We start from the raw sequence: 27,201 nt of genomic DNA on the forward strand, positions 1-27,201 counted from the left end.
AAATGAAGCTAATGAAGCAATCAAGGAACTCCTAGCAAAGAATGATTCTCTGTAGGAAGAAGTAAGAAAACTCAAAAGAGAATAATAAATCCAATCCATCAGGCTATGTGAAGTTTTGGAATAGAGAAACAAAGCAAATGAAGCCTTAGAGGTAAGAAATAATCTATCCCTTCAGCATGAAGATCTTATAGGACAACTATCTAATGCAAATGAAGAAATTATGAATCCAAGATCTGAGAATGAAAGTTTGAGAAATGATTTAATCACTGAAAGAAAAATCAATGCAAGTTTGCAAAGTGATTTGAGATCTGAAAGACAAATCAATGAAAATTTAAAAAATGACTTAAATGTTGAAAAATAAGTCAATGAAAGGATGATAAAATCTCAAGCAGATATGGATCAATTGAATTTGCAAAATGAGCAGAATCTTCATAGACAAAAAGGTAAAGCAGGCCTTGGATACAATGAAGAAGGTGAATCTTCCAAACAAGGTACCCAAAAGAATCAAAAACCTACTTGCAATCACTATGGAAAGTTAGGTCATACATCCAACAGATGTTGGAGCAATGGTAAAAGAAAATTCAATGGTAAATGCTACAATTGCAATCAACATGGTCACAAAGCAAATGAATGCAAGGAAAAACCAAAGTTTGAGGGCAAATGTCACAAATGCAAGAAACAAGGTCACAAGGCATATGAATGTAGATCAAAATCATTCAATCTAGTAGAATAGGTTATCAAAGCATTATTTGGTTGGGACTATAATACTTGGTGCAGATGTCACTATTGTGGAGAATATGAACACATTGGAATAAATTGTGCAAGGCATTACCTAAGGAAGAAAGATACTACTATAAGATGTTATACATGTACTAAACTTGGTCATATATCCAATAATTGCATGAATAAAGGAAGAATTGAAGATGAAAAGAAAGCCAGAGCTGACAACATTTGAAAGCAGATGAGACAACAGTGGATTCCAAAATCTACCGAGCCAAAAAATTCAAATAATGGCTATATCACTCAAGAAGTGGGTGAATCCACCATTTCTAATTAGACTTATCAAAAATTAGGGATTGCATCTTCAAGCAATATCCTAAGCAGTTCTAGAATATAGAAGTGCAAAAGACAAATCAGTATTTCAGATATTAGACATATTTCACTATGATGCATCTACCGAGCAAGGTTGATTTCAGACTTAACTGAGCTAGGTCGATAATGTGAAAGGTTTTGGTTTGTTTACCAAGTTGCAAGGTTTACCAAGTAAGTTAGTGACTATCTGAAAAACCCTAGGTCATCTCAGCTACCTTTGTACCTGAGCATTAATGGAAAAATTTTCATCAAAAAGGAAAAATTTGATCTCATTTTTCACCGCGAAATTAGAACATAAAGAGCGAAGAGTTTCCAAGAGTGCAAAAGAGAGCTCAAGCAATTTGAAGTGATTTTCCAGTGAAAAATTTGTTTAACAAAATCATTCACTTACCAAGCAGCAATGGCATCTACAAGCACCAGTAGCAGCAAGGAAAAAAGAGGCTCCTAAATGCTTCTGAAGGGAGTAGAATGGAAAGCACCCAGCTTCAAGCTCGTTCCTTCCATAGCTGAATCACTTGACCCTCATGGAGCTCAATCAAAAATTCCACCAAACGTACTTCTTATAAACAAAATTCGTACTCATTTCAAATGCACTGTTCAAGAAATAGGGACACTAGACATGGATAATGCCCTAGCCGAGTTGTGTGTGAACGGAACCCTAAAACCCTAGCACAAACATCTGGAAACCAAAGGTTTGACCCATATCTCGCATCTGCCAAGGAACTTTCAAATGAAATGGATAAGATACATTTTAAGCCATGTGCATAATGGATAGTTGTGGTTAGAGAAACCCATCCTGATAACAAAGAAGATGATTCATAAGATCACGGGTTTGCCAATGTTAAGAAAATAAAAAACAACTAAAACTCTAAGTCAGGATGAACTTCAGAGGTTAACCCTAGCCGAATGGGATGGAAGAGGATTGAAACCTAACAATGTATCCGATGCAAAGTTAAGGTTCAGAATCTATTTGATTGCATATAAGATGTATAGTTCCAGCAGATTAAATAGCATGCCCTGTGAGGCTGTAGATTTAGCTTATAAGATTGTCAAGAAAAACATGGAGTTTGACCTAGCAGATGTGCTACTCAAACAACTTAATAAAAACATGGATAGTAAAAGGACCTCTAAAACCAACTCCTATAAATTTGGTTCTTTGTTAATTTGTTTATTTTTCTTTGTACAAATTTTTTTCCTTTCAAAAGGTATAGTAGTATAGAGGAAAGGCATTCCAGTTTTGTATCAAATAAACAAATTTGTAGCAGAAATGGGCAAAATTTTTGATAGTATTATGGAAAATTATTTTGAATACTTCAAGGAGAGGATGAATAATAGGTTTAGGATTCCTCCTAAGCTTCTTGAGGATTACAGAGATGATGTATGTTTTATGGTGGACTGTGACAAGGTGTACATCTAGGCAGTCAGACCTCGAGTTGCATGGGTAAAACCTCTTCCTTATGAGGTAAATATTGATGAAGCCAAAGACATAATAGAGGCACTGGTAAATGAGCTAGTAGACCCAAGGCAACAAATTTTTGGAACCTATGAAGAAGCTAAGGCCAAAATTGAGCTTGAAATCAAGCTACCATAGGCCATAAGCAAGGGCAAGAGGAAAATAGAAAAATTGAAAACTTCTACTGGTTCTCTTATGCTCACCGAGGGAAAAGGTGAAGATGAAGAAGGTGAAGAAGAAGAAGGAGGAGAAGAAGAAGAAGGTGAATAAGAAGGAAAAAAAGAATCTACAGAGGAACATCCAAAGAAGAAAGGTAAGGTAATCATTACCAAATCCAAAAAGAAGCCTACTGTAGTATTCACCAGAAGAACCAGGAAAGGTAAGCAGGAGCCTATACTAGTTAGGCCTGCACCCACATTCAAGCAAAGGCTCAAACAATTGGAGGAAGGAGCTGGCATCACAAATTTTAAAGCATTGAAATTTGAAACTAGAATTGATGTGGAGAAAATGGAGATTGAGGAACTGGTACTCAGCAAGATGGGTAAATGGAAATACTCCCCAGACCAGATTGCCCCTCAAATCTCAAAAGAACTACTGGAGAGATTGCAACCGAGATGGGAGTTAGCCACCCAAATGGTAAAAGATATTTATGAACAATCTCTAAGGAATCTCTGACCAAGTCTCACTGGAGCAAAAGTAAAAATTGAAATGAAAAACCATGAAGGTAAAATGATGATTAGATTCCACACTTGTTTAATTTTATCAAGGACATTGAACATGTTGTAAATGATGCTACAAACATGTGGAAAAATATCTATCATCTACATAAGCCTAGTGAAGATCTAGTAGAAATCAAAGATGATGACAATAGCAATGATGATGAGCTTGATAACACTCCATCTATCACAGTCTCACCAGGAGAGCTGCATGCACTAATGGAAGATAAAGAGAAAGAATACAAGGAAGAAGAAGCTAAAGATGTAGAAAGGAGGAAGATGATCCCGTGAAAATTGTAGCAGTAGTTATTGCATCACTTCCTCACTCTCCACCTAAAACTGTAGCATCATCAAGGTTGGAGTCAGCTTCAGCAGGTTTGGTCTCATCCACATCAGATATATCATTAGCACCTACCATATCTCAGCTCCAGGTATCATCAATGGAAGTGTCTACCACTTCATCTACCGAGCTACATTCCTTTTCTTCAGTTACTAAGCAATCCTTTTCAACTCCATCATCACCAACCCTAATAATAGTAAGTTTCACAATTTTGTCAATTCCAATTTGTTCTACAATTTTGTCAGCAATATCTATATCTACTTCAAACCCAGTTAGTTTAGATACTGCATCACCGAGTGTATCACCATTTGTGGCAAGAACTTTAGTTTTTGACTCGACATGTACTCCTATTGGCACTCCACCCTCAAGTATCTCATTTTTTTTTACTAGTCCTTCCATCTCTACCATTGTGTCTATTCCCAAGGTCAAACCAGTCATCGTAGAAGTCAAACAAAAGCAACCATTAAGACTTATGATCACTGGAAAGGAAATTCTTGAAAACATTTACCTAGAGACTGAGATAGTAATTCCAAAGATTGACTATGAAAATGCTACCATTGAAGAAATGAGGTATGCTAGTCAACTAATGGAGATGAAGGCTACATAGAAGTAGCTAAGGTCTGAAAGGGATAAGGAATATAAAATAATTGAGAATGCTTAGAATATAATTACAGAGGCTATAGGTGTTGATGTAGATTCTACTCAACACATTTTGATCCAGTTAGAAGAGGCAGTCAACAAATTCAATGAGGATACCTCCGGTCAAGAAAAGTTGATGGAGAAGGCAGAAAAGAAATTTGATACTAAGGTGCTTGAGTACATTGCTCAGCACATAGCAATGAAACAGGTTGAATTAAACTCAGTTTTGGCTAATATTGAAAATTCTTTTAATAATGTAACATCTCTTTTTGCTAAGCTTTATGATGTTACCAAATATACCAAGGAAATAAGAGAACAATTGAATAAAATAGATGAGGATCTGAAGGCAAGCACACAAAATCGTAAGCTTGACCCTAGTTCAACATCATCTCATCACCTCAGAATCAATTTTTTGTGAGAAAAACAAGCAGAATTGCTGAGAGAAGAGTCAAGGATTAGATCTACATTGATAGATATTCAAAATATGATCCTTCCCATCATGGACACCATGCAAAAGCACATTGCCCACTCAAAAACATTGATCCATGACAACAATTTCTCCATTTTGGACCATGTAATTGAACTCTCTGCAGAAGTTCAAATTGCTCTATCCACATGCAAAATCGTGCAAGAGAATTGGGATAAGACTCTACAACTCATTCTTCAAGTACATTCAGAGTTTATCTCACATTTTGGTGTTTCTATGTAAATAAATTCTTTTTTTTTTTTTTGGCATTATTGTCAAAAATTGGAAGAAAGAGATACTCTGATAGAATTATTGGTGAGATAAACGTACAAAAAGGGACGAAGAGATACTATAAATAAAAGTCATACAACTCATGTAAATACATTGTGTATATTGTATGGGGGAGTCATATGTAAGGAAGCCATGAATATTTAGCAAAATCGGTTGTCAATATGTCAGATATTGTATATAAGTGTTGGCTCATAAGTGTTTTTGTCACTAATGCCAAAGGGAGAGATTGTTGGAATTATGATATATTTGTCATCAGTCACAACACTTATTCGATTGTGAATGTTTACCGAGCTACTCACCTAATCTATAGTTAATACCGAGAATTCCTTTGGAAATCGAGCATATGGGAAGATCAACAATATTTATTGAGTTCATAGTAGTTACCAAGCAGAACAATGTTCTCCAAGTAGTTAGTGATTACCGAGCTTCGCAGTGTTTACCAAGAAGACAGTGCTCACCGAGTCATCAAAAATCTTAGTGTTTACTAAGTAAACAAGGTAAATGAAGGAATCGATGTTTATCGAGTAAACAAGGTAAATGAAGGAATTAGTGTTTACCGAGTAAACAAGGTAAATGAAGGAATCAGTGTTCACCGAGTAAAACAAGGTAAATGAAGGAGTTAGTTTTTACTGAGTAAACAAGGTAAATGAAGGAATCAGTGTTTACCAAGTAAACAAGGGAATCAGTATTTACCAAGTAAAGAAGGTTATCAATGGATTCAGTTTCTACCGAGTGACACAACATTCACCGAGTCACCAATGGTTATCGAGTTTCGAGCTAGTTAGAATGATTAGTATAGACCATGCCTCTACTCTTACTGAGTGCATGAAAATGCAAAGTATTGAAGTGGATGCCGAGTATCAGAAGGTCACTGAGTCAGTTTGTGGAACCCAAGTTTTCTACCACCTAGCCGACTCAGTAATGTTTGTTCACTTATGTTTTGGCCGACCTTGCCAGTGCAAATATTGGAATGGTATATATCATTTGAAACAATGAGATGCTAAGAACAATAAGAGTAGATAGTGATGTGTTGCAATAATTTGAGAAGAAGAAAAGAGAATCACTAGCAGAACAGAGGAATACAACAAGGTCAAAATTGATGCAGAAAAGATATATTTGTCACATCAGGTGATCAGAGCACAAGGATCTTTTCAAAAATTAGTTGCAATCAAATTCACTGCTTCATTCTAATAGGTGAATCAGTTTTCTAAATCCTTTAACCAGGTAGACTTAACAGTCTTTTGTAAATCTCTTAACAGAGTGCATACTTCATTGTATGTTTGTAAATCCTTTAACAAGGTGGATCTAGCAATCTTATTTGCTCCTAACAAGGTAGATCATCAGAAGTGATCATTGTAAGCCTTAACTAGCCAGCTTTATATTGTAGTATTGAAGTTTTGTGAGTATCATCCCCACCCCAATTTTACTTTCTAATTGGAAGGTTTGTGGGTCACCGAATTTGTGTGTTCATGTGTTACAAATGTTTATCTTATCATGCATACAATAGTTTAGATGGATGAATGGTAAAAATATTATTATCCAGAATAGAGTTAAAGTTTTAGAGTTACTGATTCACCCCTCCCCTCTCAGTAACCTTGTTAGTCTTGATTATTTCAAACAACCCCTTCTAATTTTGTCCTGCACAACATTTAGTATTACTTACATACTCTTCTAAACCCATTTGCAAACACAAATACAGATTTTAGCAATGAACACTTCCAATACCTACATAACAAATTTTGATATTCAAATTTCACAAATTTAAATGAAACATTACAATAACTGAAGGATAGAGTTAAAGAAAAGCCCCTTTCCTATGTAAATGCGGAAAGATACTCAAAAGAAACTGCCAGAAGAACCCTTTTCCAAACTCGAATCCCCAAGCTTCCAAATTCTCTAAGCCGTTTACCAGCGATACCACAAAACTTTCTCAATGGAAAAAACTAAGAAATGCATCCATGGAACAATAGAAGAATGAGGAATACAAAATTGTGAGGATTTATAGAACTAGAGTGAGTCAAAGTCTCCTTCATGGCTAACAGTATCCAAAATTTAGTGCTGAGAAACCTTTTCAACAGAGTTTCCATAACCCTAACTAAAAAACCAACAATGGTGGTCCAAACTCAAACGACATTAAAATCAATGCTCATAACAGCAAGCATAACCCTAAACCCACTTTCTTAGCCTTCTCCAACACATGGCAATAGAAGTACCATATACAACCTGCAAGCATTAAATTTGCATTTGCATTGCCATCTCACACCAAAACCCAAAACCCCCTTGCCAAGTCCTTGATAATGCATCGATAACTTAGGCTATACTCAAGTTTAGGTTTTTTTTCTAAGACTAAGTTAAATTCCATATGACAGGTTAGTCTAGGTACCAACTCTTACTAACATAGAATTAGGTACTAATGTTAATATTAATATTCATATCAATATTAATATTAACATTAGTAACTAATTCTATGTTAGTAAGAGTTGGTACCTAGACTAACCTGTCATATGGAATTTAACTTAGTCTTTAAAAAAAAACCTAAACTTCCATATGATAGGTTAGTCTAGGTACCAACTCTTACTAACATAGAATTAGGTACTAATGTTAATATTAATATTCATATCAATATTAATATTGATATTAATATTAATATTAATCCTAATTAACACTAATATCATTACTAATTAATAAGTATACATATATGTATACGGATAACTACAACTTGTATTAATATAAATACAAATACATAAATATACCAAAATTACATATACATGTATATATAAATATAAATATAAACTCACACACACACACACACACACACACACACATATATATATATATATAATTTTTTATACCAATGCACTCATATTTATATATATAATATATATAGTTATACAACATTATAAATATACATACATACATACATACATACATACATACATACATACATACATACATACATACATATATATATATATATATATATATATATATATATATATATATATATATATATACTTAAAAATTGGCAACTACAAATTTAAAGTACTGATAATATTTTAAAGCCACCTTATACATCAAACTGAAAGTAAGAATCAGACAAAAAAAAAAAACTGAAACCATACTAATATTGATTTATAAAATTTTGATTCCTGAATCTAGATTGATTCAGATGATAAGATTCAGAATATAACACAAAACTGAGAGCATAAAAACATATGTTCTGAGAATTAGATTTTGAGTAATCTCTGACTTCTCAAAAAGTTAAACATAATAATACTAGAATTAAAGTAACTTAACAAATATCAAACCATCCATAAATGTTAACTAATCTCAGATTCCAAGGTGACAGATATTAAACTGTCAGGGCCATGACACCCTTCCCCACTAGCTTAGGCTTACTCCTGGAAGCCTGAAAACAAATGAGGATGTGAAGCTTTCATTGCCCTTGTATCTTCCCAAGTTGCAGAGGTATCATCATTATGATCCCATTAAACCTTTACCTATTCCACTTTGCGACCTCTGAGATTTAGCTCTCTTTGCTAAATGATTTGCAGCGGTTCCAGCATCAATTGGCCATCCATTACCTGTAATGCATTCCAATTAAGAACATGAGTGATATCAAGTATGTATTTCCTTAATATAGACACATGGAAGACATTATGGATTCAAGATAGACTAGGAGGCAAAGCAAGTCTGTAAGCAATAGGACCTACACATTATAGAATTTCAAACGGTCCCACAAAATGTGGAGACAATTTGGAACCTTTACCATATCTAATAGAATTCTTTCTAGGTCTAACCTGTAGAAATACTTTGTCCCCAACCACAAATTGCCACTCAGTCCTATGCAAATCTGCTTATTTTTTCTGTCTATCCTGTGCTGTAACAAGGTGTTCCCTGATTCGTTTCACTTACTGTTCCATATCTTGTAGCATTTTAGGACCTAGGAGAACTCTATCTTCCAAATTATCCCAGCTCAAGGGTGTTCTACAAGGTCATCCATACCAAGCTTGAAAAGGAGCCATGCCTATAGAGCTATGATAACTGTTATTATATGCAAACTCTACTAAATGCAAGAATTCTTCCCATTTGTTCTGCCTATCCATGACGTACATCTTGAGCATGTCTTCTAGAATTTGATTTACATGCTCAGTTTGCCCATCAATCTCAGGATGATATGCAGAACTAAAATTTAGTTGAGTGCCAAGTTCACGTTGCATAGACCTCCAAAGTGAAGATGTGAAAACTGGGTCCCTATTTGATATGATCTTCTTTGGAATCCCATGAAGTCTTACTATATGTTCCATATAAATACGTGCTATAGATGCAGCATTATAAGAAGATCTAATAGGTATAAAATATGCAACTTTGGTTAACCTGTCAACTACAACCATGATTGAATCATGCCGCCTAACTGATAAAGGTAACCCTATGATAAAATCAATGGAGATGGTATCCCATTTCCATCTAGACACACTGTGAGATTGAAGTAAACTAGCAGGATGCTGATGTTCAACTTTCACCCTCTGACATTCTAGACATCTAGCGACAAAGTCAGCAATATCCCTCTTCATACCTGGCCAATAGTAATGTTGTTTAAGATCAGCATTCATTTTCTTAACACCAGGATGTGCTGAATAGGGCACTTTATGAGCTTCAAACATAACCAAATTTCGTAGCTATCCAACCTCAAGAACATAAATGCTACCTTTGTAAATCAACAACCCATTAGTGCTGATAGAGTAACCTTCAAATCTACCTTCTAACGTGCTGCCACTTTTAATAATAGCCTTGACATCTAAAAACCAAGGGTCAAAAATCAAATTTTGCAATATTTTCTCCTTCAGATCCACTGTGAGATTTAAAGAAGAGAGCTTGTGACGTCTTCTGCTAAGAGCATCAACCACCTTATTCTCTTTACCTTGCACATATTTAAATTCAAAGTTATATTCACACAAAAATTCCATCCATCTACGTTGTAATGCATTCAAATTTGGCTGTGTGAAAATATATTGAAGACTTCTGTGATCAGTACGCAACTCAAAATGTTGTCCAAGAAGAAAATGTTGCCATTTGGTCAATGCATGCATTATCCTTGATTTTCCTGGATTCATACGTGATCACCCTGCCATCTTACATTAAAACTGCTCCTAATCCATCTAAAGAAGCATCTATGCAAACCACAAATTCTTTACAAGGATCAGGTACTACCAATACAGGTGCACTAGTCAACCGTTCTTTAAGATACTGAAAAGCCTCTTCACACTTATTTGACTAGAAAAATTTCTTACCTTTTCTCTGAAGAGAAGTGATAGGATGTCCTATTTTTGAGAAATTAGCCACAAACCTTTGGTAATAACTAGCTAGACCCATAAAGCTTCTTACTTCTGACACGTTTGTAGGTGTTGGCCATTCTACAATAGCTCTAACCTTGGTTGGATCCACAGCTATCCCATCCCCCGTTATAATGTGTCCAAGATAACTTTATTTCTAATTTTAAAAATTCACACTTATCAGGATTAGCATACAGCTTATTCCTTTGGAGACATTCAAAAACTCATCTCAATTGCTGTTCATGCTCCTCCATGGAGTTAGAATAAACTAGAATGTCATCTAGAAAAACAACTACTAACTTATCGAGGAAGGTTCTAAAAACTCCCTGCATCAGACTCATAAATACTGATGGCGCATTTGTTAAACCAAAAGGTACAACAATAAATTTGTAATGCCCATACCTAGTTTGAAAAGTTGTCTTATGAATATCAGCTTCTTGAATTCTTAGCTGATGATACCCAGATTTAAGATCAATTTTAGAGAATACTTTAGCACCCTTAACTTGATCAAATAAATCATCAATTCTAGGCAATGGATACCTATTCTTGATAGTAACTTTATTTAACTGCCTATAATCAATACATAGTCTAAGCGATCCATCTTTCTTCTTAACGAAGAAAATAGGTGCACCCTAAGGAGAGACACTTGGTCTAATCATCCCTTTCCAAAGAAGTTCTTCAAGTTGAACTTTGAGCTCTACCAATTCTTGTGCTATCATTTGATAAGGAGTCTTAGAAACAGGTTCAGTACCAGGCACAAGATCAATCCTAAAGTCTATTGCTCTCTTGGGTGGAATACCCAAAATTTTTGTTACAAAAATATCAGAAAATTCCTTAAGTAAGGAATGGTCTAAACTAGTTTGCTTTGCCATAGGTTCAGAAAAATCATTGATAGAAATAGAAAACAGGTTGCAGCCTTTTTGTAAACACCTTTGAAGTTGTTTAGCAGATATAGTTCTAAAATAAATAGGCTCTTAATTCCTTATATGAATTTACTTACTCTAAAATCATCAATGCATTCAATAATCTTATTGCTACAATCAATTATAGCTTGGTGCTGATCCAACAAATCCATACCTAAAATTATATCATAGGTTCCTAAGGGAATAACTTTGAGGTTTACTATAGTGGTAAATGCCTTAAGATGATTTTCACAATCTACCGCAATCAGCCTAGTTTCTACCTTAGATCTAAAAGCTAACTCAACTTGCCATGCCAACTTAGCCTTTCTCATAGGAATATTGCAATGTTTAACCAAATTGGCAGAAATGAAAGAATTAGTGGCACCTGAGTCAAATAAAATGGAAATTTTTGTACCTTGATAAGTACCTTTAGCCTCAATCACCGTGTCCTGATGTTCTGCTTGATTATGATCCATAGTAGAAAAAATACGGTGGTTCCTCCCAAAATCTCCAATAGTAGCCTCAAAATTTGATGCTCTTGACCTACCTTGATTATTACCTTTAGGAGGACAATTCCACTGTAAATGACCCAACTTCCCACAATGCCAACATTTTGTTCCTCTTTTGGTACTCTTATCTTGCAAGGAATTTTCTTGTGGTGGTGCAAAACTTTGTTTCACACTTTCAACAGGCTTAATGGATTTAGGTAGTTTAGTGACCTTAAACCCCTTGTTTGATTTGGTAAATTTGTTGAATTTTTGCTTTTGAGATTTACTACCATAGCCACTAGGTGCTGCCTTAGAATTATCCTTGAAGGATTTCTGACTCTTACTGCTGCTTGGAATAGGTGGGTTAACAACACTCTTGGTTGAAAAACCAATTTTTATTTCAGCAAGCTTAGCTTGATCAGCAACTTCCTTAATAGATTTAGGTTTGAAAGTTCTCACTTCCCCACCAATCCTAGGATTTAAACCCCAGATAAAGTGTTGCACTAAATGTTTATCACCTTCATTCCAACTAGAATACTTCCTAAGCTAAAAGAATTTTCTTTCATACATTTCCACTGTTAAATTACCTTGAAAAATGTTAAAGAATTCCTCAAATCTGGTTTGTTGCCAATACTCAGACATGAATCTTTCCCAGAACCTCTCTAAGAACAATTCCCAAGTGACTTGAGAAATATGAAGTCCAAGGTGTTCTAATTCCATTTCCCACCAAATACATGCAAAAGACCTTAACTGCATTGTAGTCCATCGAACCTTCACATTAGTGTGATAATCATGCAGAATAAAACATCTTTCGATGTTTACAAGCCAAGCTTCAACTTCATTACCAGCTTTGATTCCATTAAAATATGGACCTTTGAGCTTAGATATGTCTTTTAGCTGAGTTTTGATAACAGGATCCACTACTGTAGCTTGATTGACATTAGGAATCTAAATACCCTGAGCATTTGCTCCCCCACCAGGAATATTATTCTTAGCTTCAATCCCTTCCAAATGTCCAAGAATCTACTGAAGAATCTCATCTTGAAGTCCCCCTTACTCCTCAACATGAGGTATTTCATCTTCAAGCATTCCTTGATGATCTTGACCTCTACCTAGATAATGACCTCTACCTTGTCCTCGACCGAGGCCTCTATGTCCACTTCTACCTCTGCTTGCATTGGCATCAGCAATAGGGATACCTCATCCCCATACTCCTTGTGTAACAAGAGGCATACTAGAATTCCTATAAAAGAGATTTAATTAAAATCTCGTAGGAAGCATAATGAAACACTATAAAAAAAACTTATCGAGTCCTGAGTGTTTAGACCTTGGGCTCTGATACCAAATGTAATACCCTCACCTTAATAGAACCAAAAGATAACCATAAACCATACATAATAAGAGATTATAAGCCTGAACAAATTTATTTTTTTATTAAAATAAAACTCCTTTACAAAATTTTACTCTATAAACCAGGTACAATAAAGTATTCATAATCAGCAATGTAACATTTCACAATATTTCAATAGAGTATATAACATAATTATACTCTTTTATTAAAAGTACAACAACTTTAAATACATTCAAATGAATACTGAACTCTAAATGTAAACAGTCATTTCTTCTAGATCCAAAACCAACCCTTTCTCGATCCTGAAAACCAAAACAACACAATCCACAACACACCAAACAGGGCTTAGTAACACTAATTAAATCGATAAACCTCCAACAAACCTACACATTAGATTTTATAACAAAACTATATTCATTTAAAACAAGAAAAAAGATGTACTGAAAATATAATTTTTCCAACCACATTCAATTATAAAGCAAGTACAAAATTTATTACACGCAGATATCCAAAAATAAACTCGCATAGAATATGACAAGGTAATGATCCAGTAGTCCATGGGTGTCAACATAAGAATCTACGTTCAACCACTCGTAGAACTCAATATGTCAGGTGAAACCATAATGTTCTTATCTTATTATATGATACCCATCCCATGAAATTTTAAATATTACCACTTGATTAAATAACTGTCATAAACTTTCCCACAAGGATCTAGACTAGTGTCAGAGGGCATTTGGCAACATAATTCTATCACCAGAAGTTACTCGCTTTATGACAGTCACCCAATCTAAAAGATCACACTTGCATAATCTAACATACACATTAATTTATACTAATTGGAAGAAAACATAGTTTAATTTTTTTTCATTTCCAACTAATATACTTATTCTATTTGCTTCAATATAACAATTGCACCAGCAACCAAGGATATCATATAAATCCATTTTTAATCTTTCAATGTACCAAACGAAACCATACTTGTATCCTTTCATACAATCCACAATTCACATTACCAAAAAATAGCCTTGTCCTTTTTAATTTTTACCATTAACTATGCTTTTCAACTACATAACAACTATATTCAAATTAACAGTAAGGAATTGACTTTTCTAAGATTCACTATATTTACATCTCATTTTAAATTATAAATAATAAAACTATCCACATATATTATTACTTACTAACATCAGATTATAAAAATTTAATCAATTCTCATTTCCAAGACCAGTAATCACAATAATCTCAAAATTACATATCTATGATAATTCTAACAATTCAATTCCTAAGGCAATCCATATATGTTGATACATATAAATAAATACTTATATATATATATATAGACACACACACACACACACACACACACGACATTATATATATACATATTTGTACTCACTTACATATACCAAAACATATATAACACCTTACTGTTTAAAACTGCGACCCACACAGTACCCCTAATTCCAATTTAACAACATGCTTCTTCCATCCCAGATATCAGCATATCTAAGGTTTGTAAGTATCGAATAAAACTTTATGCTATTATGTTTGATCTCAAAACATGAAACACTATCGACAAAACATCAACTCTTATAACTATAAGAATAAAAGGCACTCCTTGAATTTGACACAATGAAAACCTGTAAGAACAAAGATACATCTCTTCCTATTTATTATAAGAATGGTTGTGCACTACAAAAACTCAAAACCCCAAAATCATGCTAAAGGTCAACATCAAAACTTTTGCACGTGGTTACACATGAATTGTTTGACATAATGACTATGTCTCAGTTCACCATCATAGTTTAGTAAAACTACTATTGAATTCATAATGGCTATTAAACATCTTTCCCAAATTCCTCAACCATAACCGAGAATGAATCCAACCCCATCTCATGTCTGTACCCTCGATTCATAGTCATGGGTTCGTAGATCACTACGAACTTGTGATTATGGCTGAGTTGCATTCGACTAAAAAAAAAAATGAACACATAAGCATAATACACACATAACCTTTGAAACCCACACAACCAAATAATATAAAAAATATATGTGCCTAAATTGTCAGACCCAAAACATAATAATAATGATGATAGACAACAGTTGTGTTACATCTCCTACAATTGTTGTGTTCACTAACTGCTATCGAAATCCAAAACAAAGTTTATATATTGTAAAATGTTTAACAGCAACTGTATGACTAAAAGACTATCTTTGGTTCTTAATGGCTCTATAAAAAGAAATAAAAACAAGTACAAAGCATCCCAAAACCCGCATAGAATACGACTGCTTTGAAAGGCCGAAAACCCACATAATCATTTAGTGTGAAACCCAAACACCCCTTCTAATTTTGTCCTGCACAGCATTTAGTATTACTTACATACTCTTCTAAACCCATTTGCAAACACAAATACAAAGTTAAGCAATGAAAAATTCCAATACTTACATAACAAATTTCGATATTCAAATTTCACAAATCTAAATGAAACATTACAATAACTGAAGGATAGAGTTAAAGAAAAGCCCCCTGCCTATGTAAGTGCGGAAAGATACTCAAAAGAAATTGCCAGAAGAACCCTTTTTCAAACTCGAATCCCCAAGCTTCCAAATTCTCTAAGTTGTTTACCAGTGATACCACAGAACTTTCTCAATGGAAAAAATTGAGAAATACATCCATGGAACAATAGAAGAATGAGGAATACAAAATTGTGAGGATTTATAGAGCTGGAGAAAGTCAAAGTCTCCTTCATGGCTAACAGTATCCAAAAATTAACCCTGAGAAACCTGTTCAACAGAGTTTCCATAACCCCAACTGAAAAACCAACAATGGAAGTCCAAACTCAAATGACATGAAAATCAATGCTCATAACAGCGAGCATAACCCTAAACTCAATTTCTTAGCCTTCTCCAACACATGGCAATAGAAGTACCATATACAACCTGCAAGCATTAAATTTGCATTTGCATTGCCGCCTCACACCAAAACCCAAAACCCCCTTGCCAAGTCCTTGATAATACATCGATAACTTAGGCTATACTCAAGTTTAGGTTTTTTTTTTAAGACTAAGTTAAATTTCATATGACAGGTTAGTCTAGGTACTAACTCTTACTAACATAGAATTAGGTACTAATGTTAATATTAATATTCATATCAATATTAATATTGATATTAATATTGATATTAATATCAATATTAATATTGATATTAATATTGATATTAATATCAATATTAATATTGATATTAATATTGATATTAATATCAATATTAATATTGATATTAATATTGATATTAATATCAATATTAATATTGATATTAATATTACTATTAATATTAATATTAGTATTAATCCTAATTAACACTAATATCATTACTAATTAATAAGTATACATATATGTATATGTATAATTACAACTTGTATTAATATAAATACAAGTACATAAATATACCAAAATTACATATACATACATACATACATACATACATACATACATACATACATACATACATACATACATACATACATACATATATATATATATATATATAATTGTTTTATACCAATGCACTCATATTTATATATATAATATATATAGTTATACAACGTTATATATATATATATATACTTAAAAATTGGCAACTATAGATTTAAAGTACTGATAATATTTTAAAGCCATGTTATACATCAAACTGAAAGTACGAATCAGACAAAAAAAAAAAAACTGAAACCATAATAACATTGATTTATAAAATTTTGATTCCTGAATCTAGATTGATTCAGATGACAAGATTCTGAATATAACACAAAACTGAGAGCATAAAAACATCTGTTATGAGAATCAAATTTTGAGTAATCTCTGACTTCTCAAAAAGTTAAACGTAATAATATCAGAATTAAAGTAACTTAACAAATATCAAACCATCCAGAAAAGTTAACTAATCTTATATTCGAAGGTGACAGATATTAAACTATCAGGGCCATGACACATTGCATCTCTTTTATTGAATAATTACTTAAAGTGAAATATTATAATAAATTTATACACAATTAATGAAATCAATTATGTTTAAAAACTAATTATCTTGTCATATCTTTTATGGTTTTTATCTGATCAATCTTTTATGCATTCATTGTCTCAAATATTTTTTTATCATTATCAATAATTTAACTAACTAATCTTTATGCTTATATTATACTTTATTAAAACTTAACTTATTTATTAATTTTTAAAATATTAACTTATTTCTAAATCTTCAAAAACAATAAAATACTAGTATCATGAGGACATGACATTACATCTCTTTTATTGAAAAATTACTTAAATTCAATATTATAATAAATTTATACATAATTATTGAAATCAATTATCCTACTAAATTAAAAACTAGTTATCTTGTCGTCTCTTTTATGTTTTTTCTCTAATCAATATTCTATACATTCATTATCTCCAATCATTTTTTTTATCATTATTAATGATTTAACTAACTAATCTCTATGATTATATTATACTTTATTAAAAATTAACTTATCTATAAAATTTCTAAATATTAACTTATTTCTATATCTTCAAAATGAAAAACAAAATATCACTATCATAATGATAGGACATTGCATCTCTATTATTAAACAATTACTTAAAGTCAAATTCTATAATAAATTTATACACAATTATTGAAACCAATCATCTTACTAAATTTAAAACTAATTATCTTGTCATATCTTTGATGTTTTTTCTCCAATCAATTGCAATAGTTATCTCAAATATTTTTTTATCATTATCAATAATTTAACTAGTGAATCTTTATGATTATATTACAATTTATAAAAACTTAACTTATCAATAAATTTTTTAAATATTAATTTATTTCTAAATCTTTTAAAAAAAACCAAAAACATCACTATCATAATGAAATGACATTGGATCTCTTTTATTAAACAATTACTTATGGTCAAATATTAGAATAAATTTATACAATATCAATTATCTTACTAAATTAAAATTTAATTTACCTAATAAGCTATATGTGTTAACTTTGTTCCCATAAAATTACTTTTTTGGCTGGAAAATTGTGAGCATTTGACCAGAAAACTATTTGCCCTTGTGGTTAATTATTTTTTGACCAAGTTTATCTTACTCCAACTTTAACTCTTATTTTTTTTCCTATTTATTTAATTTAATTAGCTATTTTCTACACTATTGACTCTTCATTTTTTCTTGTTTATTAATTTATCTCAATTTTTAACTCTTGTATTTCATTTGTAAAACAATTTATCTATTCTTTTAACTCTCTTTTTTCTATTTATTTAGAAATTTAATTAGTTGTTATCTCCACTTTTAACTCATGTTTTCTTTTCTTTTTATTTAATTTTTTGTTTTTAAATTTATTGAAGTTTTAGTTTTTAAATTATTGTAATTAGTTTAGTTTTGTTAATTTAAATATTAATTTTTAGTTTATCCAATAGGATATTTGTGATAGAAGTTCCTACTTTTTTACTATTTTTAAAAAATATTTCTTATATATTAATTTTTTAAGATATTTTTATAGCAAGTTAAATTGTGATATTGTTGTTAGGGTTTAACTATGTAGTTTTTTAGTCAAACTCATTGACTCATGTTTAATGATTAGTGATTTATAATAATCCATCTCTCATGATAATCAATAGAATTCTTAATAGTCATTGGATCTAGGTGATGCTCATAGAGGTGAAACACTGGGATGATGAAAATACCAAGGATCAACAAATGTGGGGGCATGTACAGATGGGCATCCAGCCAAGTTTAATAATCTAGCCAGATAGCCTTTGCCATGACATCGCATTTTACCATCCTTTATCATTCATCAGTGTTTTGTCATGTGTGCTAGTACTATTTTCTAGCTATTGCTTATCAGTATTATTTCCCATGTTTGTCCAAGTGACTATTTTCTACAATGCTATTGTGTTCACTTTTAACTTCAAACAAATTAATTGTATTAGTAACATTTCTTATTTCAATTTGAATTTGAAATAATAATTTATGTAAAAATATTTTATTTAAAGTATTTATTTTTGAAAATTTTAAAGTTTTGTAATATTTATCTAAATAAATTAAAATTTGAATTTATATATTAATTTGTGTGATTTTTAATTTATTTTTTAATTAGGAAAAATTTCAACAAATTTACAACCTATCCTTATGAATCAACTTCTTCATTTTTTAGAGATTCGTTGACTTCTTATAATGTACAATTACTATTGCATTAAGAGTCTTCCTTGATAATTGATTTCAAACTTCCATCTTTACTTTGAATTATTTGCTTCTCAAGTTGATGTATTTTTATAATGATCAATGTACTATATCCTACAAAATTCAAATGCTTGGCAAATATCATTATTAGATTATAAAATTGACATATTATAATGCATAGAAACTTAAAGATCACTATTTTAGCAGTTGATCTTTCTTCCTTTAACAATTTTGAAGATTGTGATATTGCTATCAGGATTTAACTGTGTGATTTTGAGTCAAACTCATTGACCCTTGTTTCATGAGTAGTGATTCAACATGAATCCATCTCTCATGAGAATAAATGGAACACTTAGGACTCATTGGATCTAGGTGATGCTCATAGGGATGAAGCACCGGGACTTCCCAGGAGGTCACCCATCCCAGTACTACTCCAGCCTGAGAACGCTTAACTACGGAGTTTCCTACATGGTTAAACCCAAAGCTTGCAACCCCATTTGCAAAACCTTCACCAAGTGTTGTGCCTTGTGACCCATTCATTAGGAAGCCCCTTAAGCTCATCAATTGGTAAGTAGGAGATAATTTCTACAACAAGTCAAATTGTGATATTGCTATCAAGATTTAACTGTGTGATTTTGAGTCAAACTCATTGACCCATGTTTCATGAGTAGTGACTCAACATGAATCCATCTCTCATGAGAATAAATGGAATAGTTAGCACTCATTGGATCTAGGTGATGCTCACAGGGGTGAAGCACCGATACTTCCTAGGAGGTCACCCATCCTAGTAATACTCCAGCCTGAGCGCGCTTAACTATGGAGTTTCCTCCATGGTTAAACCCAAAGCTTGCAACCCAATTTGCAAAACCTTCACCAAGTGTTGTGCCTTATGACCCATTCATTAGAAAGCCCCTTATGCTTGTCAATTGATAAGTAGGAGATAATTTCCACAACAAATCAAATTGTGATATTGCTATTAGGATTTAATTGTGTGATTTTGAGTCAAACTCATTGACCCATGTTTCATGAGTAGCGATTCAACATGAATCCATCTCTCATGAGAATAAATGGAACACTTAGCACTCATTGTATCTAGGTGATGCTCACATGGGTGAAGCACCGAGACTTCCTGAGAGGTCACCCATCCCCTACTTATCAATTGATGAGCTTAAGGGGCTTTCTAATGAATGGGTCATAAGGCACAACACTTGGTGAAGGTTTTGCAAATGGGGTTTCAAGCTTTGGGTTTAACCATGGAGGAAACTCTTTAGTTAAGCACGCTCAGGCTAGAGTAGTACTGGGATGGGTGACCTCCCGAGAAGACTCGGTGCTTCACCCCTATGAGCATCACCTAGATCCAATGAGTGCTAAGTGTTCCATTTATTCTCATCAGATATGGATTCATGTTGAATCACTACTCATGAAACATGGGTCAATGAGTTTGACTCAAAATCACACAATTAAATCCTAATAGTAATATCCCAATTTGACTTGCTGTGGAAATTATCTCCTACTTATCAATTGATGAGCTTAAGGGGCTTTCTAATGAATGGGTCATAAGGCACAACACTTGGTGAAGGTTTTGCAAATGGGGTTGCAAACTTGGGGTTTAACCATGTAGGAAACTCTGTAGTTAAGCACGCTTAGGCTGGAGTAGTACTGGGATAGGTGACCTACCAGGAAGTCCCGATGCTTCACCCCTGTGAGCATCGCCTAGATCCAGTGAGTGTTAAGTATTTCATTTATTCTCATGAGAGATAGATTTATTTTTAATCACTACTCATGAAACATTGGTCAATGAGTTTGATTGAAAATCACATAGTTAAATCCTGATAGCAATATCACAATTTGACTTGCTACGAAAATTATCTCCTACTTATCAATTGATGAGCTTAAAGGTCTTTCTAATGAATGGGTCATAAGGCACAACATTTGGTGAAGTTTTTGCAAATGGAGTTGCAAGCTTTGGGTTTAACCATGCTGGAAATTCTGTAGTTAAGTGCGCTTAGGCTAGAGTAGTACTAGGATGGGTGACCTCCCCAAAAGTCGCAGTGCTTCACCCCTGTGAGCATCACCTAGATCCAATGAGTGCTAAGTGTTCTAATTATTCTCATGAGAGATGGATTCATGTTGAATCACTACTCATGAAACATGGGTCAATGAGTTTGACTCAAAATCATACAGTTAAATCCTGATAGCAATATCACAATTTGACTTGCTATGGAAATTATCTCCTACTTATCAATTTTGAAGATATACAAACTTTTTCCTTTATTTAGTTTGATTTTGTAATTGGGATTTTCAAATAATTTTTAGAATGTATATTTCTTTAAAAGTAAAATTGTTCTCCCTTTTGAATTTATTCAGTCTTAATTTCAAAGTTAGAGTTTGATTTATTCTGCTTTACTTGAACCTTGTTTTTTAATTGAAAATGTTTTACATGAAGATGACTAATTAAAAGGATAAATCTAGAAAGAGGCGATTCAAATATTTCAAATGATCATGAATAAAAGATTATTTCAATATAAATCTAAATTGCTAAGAAGACTGAGACCCAAACCAATTTTATATGATCAAAATATCTAATTTGTTATGTCTAAACACTAAAAGGAAAACCTGCACAAAAAAGATAAGGAATGGACAAGAAAAAAACAAAAGAAACAAATAATATCAACAAAAAATCTAGAACTTACCCAATATAAGAACATAATACCAACATAACTAGATAGCTAAAAGGGACAATAATTAAAAATGTTGAAAAGTTGAAGACTAAAAGAAATAAGAAAGAAAGAAAAGAAAAAGTAGAAGAGAAAAAGAAAATAATGTTGGACGAATATCAATGGGAAAAGGTTGAAACTAGAAATAGGCTAAAACAAAAATTTTTGAATGAAGAAGCAATTAAAGAGAAAAAACCAGAAAGAAAGGAAGATAAGAGGGGGAGACCAACTACAAAGAAATAAAGAAAGAGTGAAGAAAGGACTAGAAAGGACAAAAATTGATGCTTAACCCTATATTAAGAAAAAATGGGTTCAAAATGCCTAAAATCATGACAATGTCTCTTGATCAGAGCTACAAACCATACTAGATATCACTATACATGAATTAAACTACCACCCACATTATTGAAGCTTAAGAATTGGGCTAAATTAAAACTTGTCATGATAAACATAAAGTTGTCTAAAATAAAAAAATTACTCCTTCCACTAGTATTATAAATGTTAGAAATATAAGAGGAGTAACTAAGAGGGGATGGGCAAATCAATTACCACAAAAAAACCCAAGATCCCTTAAGATATCAATATAGTACAAATGCAAAACTCTATTGAAATTGAAATATTGTTGTAACTCGGTTAGCATGGGATAACTCGGTCAACATAGCATAGCTTAGTTTATATTAAGAGTTATTGTCACTCGATAAACACTGAAATAATTAATTCTTAAGATGTTTAGTGTGTTTAGTTCCTTAATTAACTTAGTTGCAAAAGGGAAAAAAACATGAACACAAGACACACCAAGATTTAACATGGAAACCCAATTTGGGAAAACTGTCAATTGCAACTAGTTACTATTTTTCACTCTTCTAAAGTGGGCCCTATTAGTAGGAAACCCTATTAAAGGTTAAAAAATACATTGTTAGATTTGACCATGTTAAAAAATTTACTTCGCCTTATTAAGAGTGGCCTTGTTAGAGGTCTTCATACACTTGAATATAGAAATGTCACCTTATTAGGGGATTTCCAAAATAGTTGTTCAAGGCTAACTATATTAGGAGATTTGATTTGCTGTTACAAGTGTTAGGGAGTAACAATGACTTGACCTAATTATTGATGGAACTATCTTTGTTGATTCAGATCTCATTTTTGGCTTGATTACTTGATCCTTCTTGATCAAATTATTCATTGGAACTCAATCAATTCAGATATTCTCCTATCCTTCCAATTCACTTCCTTTATTCACCTTCTACTCTACCACATATTTAGTTATTCAATCCTCAACTTGACCTTATACTTATATGATTTACCTTGTCAAGTCGGCTTGAATACAATCTTAAAAAACTAATTTTCATCACTTAAGTCAGATAGAACTAACAAATAGATCTATCAAACTCAATATGCTAATTATAGGAAAATCCTTCATTACCTGACCCAACAGTAAACATTTTGACTCATTTTTTGACAAAAAATGGTTGAATTTTTTATTCATGTTGGTCAATTTTTTTACCAAATGATTTTTCTCTATTTTTGTCATTGAAATTTTGATCAAGTCTTTTTAGGTGTCAGAATTGCAACGATGTAGTTTGTTGAAAATGGTGTCCCATGATAATTTAAGACCATTGGTCAAAATTATGACCAAGTTTGGTGAAAATGTCAACCAAAGCATCAACCATGATGCCAAACCTCTAATGCTATCTTAGTCAATGCTTTGGTCAAAATTTCCACCAAAGATTGGTTAAACGTTTGATTAATGCTGGCCCTTGATCGACTAGGATGTCAAACCCATGAAAAAAAATTCAAAAACGCTTTGGTGGAAATTTTGACCAACATGTTTTATTTAAAAAAATTACTAGAAGATAAATATCCAAAGTAATCATTGGCAATAGCCTGGTCAGTGATTAGTTTTGATATTTATCTTCAGCTCTTTTGTAGGTCTACCACCACCTTGAGATGAGATTTGACAGATCGATATTGATGACACTACAAGTGGCTACAGATGGATGAGGTCTCCATCTATCAGTGTGTCTCACTCCCTACATCTAGACCATGGAGAGGGAGATAATATATCTTATTGCTTAATTAAATGAATGTAACTACAAGAGAATTACATTGCCTCAAGTAGTCATTTCTTATGGACATGTAACCTCAGATTCATGAGTAACCTTAACACATCATCAAGTCATTCACTTTATTTATATGAAATAGTACATAGTAGATACTTGTAGTAACAACTTAGGAAATAAAAAATAAAGGTTGAATTTAAGTACATCACATGTGCATTGGCTGATCCACAAACTATTAGTAAAACTAGAATTTATGCACAATCTAAGAGAGTAGACTTAGTTACATCTTAAATTCTACTAGGGAGACATGCCACACCTCCCTAACATTTAGGGTGACTTATTCCTTTATGAAACTAAAAGACCTCAACTAACTAATAGGTGTCTCAGTCATGTTTTAACTCTTAAGCAATAGACAAGAATATTGGAACATGAAATAATTACTACACGTGTTAATAAAAAATGATATTATCATATTGCAAACTCCTCCAAATTCTCTAGGTGTTAATTCCTTCTAAGATAGAGTCAAGAAAGTTTTCTGGCAATTACATTTAGTCTATGTCCTCTAACTTCATCCATGCAGGTTGTAAGGGTCCTCTTAACAAACAAGCATCCATTCACATTATACCATTAATAAAAGTATGATAGTATAATAACCATGGGAAAGAACATACCATAATCATTCATTATTACAACATATATATCATAATTAAGTGAAAACATTTTCCATGCATTAAAGTTTGACGGAAGTGATAAATAGGATAAACAAGTTAAAATAGTATGAATTGCAGGACTCATAACTACCACCATTACACTTTTATTTGTCCTCATACAAACAAGGGCCTAAGATTAAAATATACATCACATCTATAACTTATAAATTTTTACTTAGTACCTTTTTTTATTGATTTTAATTATTTTATTGTTTTGGTCTGAGTAGGTAATTTTTAAGAGTTTCAATGTTTGTTATCTCATCATCAACATCTTCTACCTCCTTTCTTGCATCATCATGCTCATGGTCTTGCCAATAAACAAATTAACAAAGAACATTTGAAACTTCATATCAAGCACTACTATTATTTCAACTTACATGGAAAAAATGAAAGTCAATCATTACCTCGTGTCAATGTCCAAAAAATAAGTAGGCTTTTAGTATTTACTAGTTATCTAAAACAAAACTTATAAAAGTTAATCTAGACTTACACTAAGAGGTCATTGTCGAACAAGTCATATTTGTATCACCAAATATCTAGTAGCATAAATTGAATACTAATACTAACAAGAGCATTAACAAAACTAAACAAAACTAACACTTAAGCTAGGACTCAATGGTTATCACCACAAAAGGAAGCAAATCAAGAATGGTATGCTTCTTATGGTATGACTGATGATAAAGTGGATTTGTCCTTGATAAGTAGAGATGTGTGCTCAAGATTGTGCTCAAGCTTCAAGTGGATGCATGGTGTGCATGGAGGATGGTTTCAAAAATGGAGGTATGGAGGGATTTTAGCATTATAATGGTAGTTTGGTAATTTTCAAGCTCTCAAAATAGCATTATAACATTGCATGAAAAAGTGGATGATATTTATGAAGAGAAAGGGTTCCATTTATAGGCTAAGAGGTACAGAGATGGATGCTCAGGATGCAAAGATTGCAAGATGGCAAGGGAGGGTCAAGATGCACTCAAAAGGGAGCACATGGATTTCCCTTGTTTAGAGCCAATAGGGAGGTGACAGTTGTCACAAGGAGGATGAGTGTGAGAGGATAGGATAAGGGTTGGTCAAAGGAATAATGAGGGAAATTGAGTATGTAAGAGGGATGTAAGAGCCATAAATGGGGGTGTAAGAGATGTAGGAGTAATAAATGTTGGAGGGTGAGGGTGAAGATGAGTTTGTTGACTTTGGCTTGGGTTAGCAAGTCTTAACCATTGCTTAAGGTTGTGCATAGGTTTAGGAGGGGGATTACGATTAGCTTAGAAAAGGGGTTAGTGGGTAAGTGATTTAGCTTTGATGGGATGTGTTAGTTAGGTGGCTAGGTGAGATTAGTATGGTTGAATCATTGGATTAGGGGTTAGATGGGGTTTAAGAATGCTTTTAGGATTTTAGATATTTTATTAAATGATTTATTTAATAAAATGGGGATATGGGATTAAATTAAATAGAATTGAGGATTTATTTAATTTAATAGAGGAAAAGGGGTTTAATTAATAAATTAATTTTGGTTTATAATTTTATTTTATTAATTAGACTATAATTAATAAAATAAATTAGTTAACTAGGGGATGACAATTAATTAATTAAATAGTAGATATTCAATCAATAATGTCTTAGGAGATGACTAAATACAATTACCTATTTGTGTAATTAGATTTAGGTGTCTACATTTTGCCCCTCATTGACATAGTGTTGAAACAATACTATTTTGAAGAAGTTCAAATATAAACGATGCAAAGTAGACTACTTAAAGTAACACAGTTGCCCAAGTTTTAAGTAGAGGAGAAGAGAACGGACTAGGTGATGCCCTCTAAAGAAGGTGGTGGGGACAAAAAAGGAGGCATGATGGTTTCTTGAAAAAATTGCAGTAAGCTTGTTGGGATAGGAGGACATGGAAGAGGGAAAAATAGGTAAAAGAGAGAAAAAAGGGAGAAAGAAGAAGGATGATGGGCAATAGGCAGTTGTTGGAGGAGTTGAAGATGCAGCTAGAGCACTAGGTAGGGCCTATAAGTGGTTGGAAGATGTTTAGAAAGGGTCATTTACTTTCAGTCAGATGAGGAGATATTGCTGCTTGGAGATCCGAGTTGGATTCTACAATGGTAGCTATTGGACTACTAGAGGATTGATCTAATGTTGTGTGATGAGGATGAGTGCAGTAGATGCTTGATCATTCAGTAGGGTTGAAATCCTCTTTGTGATTTTTCATTTTTCAATAGGTTAGAGCATTCCTGTGAAAGCAAAAATGCAATCCTATAGACTCAAGTCCAGCAAGAATGCATGCAGGATCAGTGGGATCATGATCCCATGAAAATAGCTAGGTAGAGGGAGAAAATTGGCTTGAGAAGCAGGCTTTGTGAGATCACGTATTTTGAGAAAAAACTTTACATTGGGACAAGGGTAACTAGGCGGGTTCGC

The 27,201-nt window shown here is 32.7% G+C and overlaps 1 protein-coding gene across 1 annotated transcript; it reads right to left on the reverse strand.

Moving 5' to 3' along the window:
• Positions 1 to 8,474: 8,474 nt before the first annotated feature.
• On the reverse strand, positions 8,475 to 10,111 carry LOC149580593 (uncharacterized). Its single transcript, XM_089805098.1, has 3 exons — positions 9,757 to 10,111; positions 9,574 to 9,651; positions 8,475 to 8,581 (listed from the first exon to the last, which is right to left on the reverse strand). The coding sequence occupies exons 1-3, from the start codon at positions 10,109 to 10,111 to the stop codon at positions 8,475 to 8,477; spliced, it is 540 nt and encodes a 179-aa protein (XP_089661224.1).
• Between the last annotated feature and the right edge of the window lie 17,090 nt (positions 10,112 to 27,201).

This window comes from Cupressus sempervirens, chromosome 1 (genome assembly GCF_028749045.1).
Source record: "Cupressus sempervirens isolate cs-2001-9-10 chromosome 1, ASM2874904v1, whole genome shotgun sequence".
In the NCBI taxonomy this organism is placed as follows: domain Eukaryota; kingdom Viridiplantae; phylum Streptophyta; class Pinopsida; order Cupressales; family Cupressaceae; genus Cupressus; species Cupressus sempervirens.

What these genes read in the sequence shown, in the direction of transcription:
- LOC149580593 (XM_089805098.1), bottom strand. Translation starts at nt 10,111, where the DNA reads ATGAATCCAGGAAAATCAAGGATAATGCATGCATTGACCAAATGGCAA. An exon ending in AAGTGGCAGCACGTTAGAAG is followed by an intron (nt 9,652 to 9,756) that starts GTAGATTTGAAG and finishes TTATGTTTGAAG; the next exon opens with CTCATAAAGTGCCCTATTCA. An exon ending in ACAACATTACTATTGGCCAG is followed by an intron (nt 8,582 to 9,573) that starts GTATGAAGAGGG and finishes AATGCATTACAG; the next exon opens with GTAATGGATGGCCAATTGAT.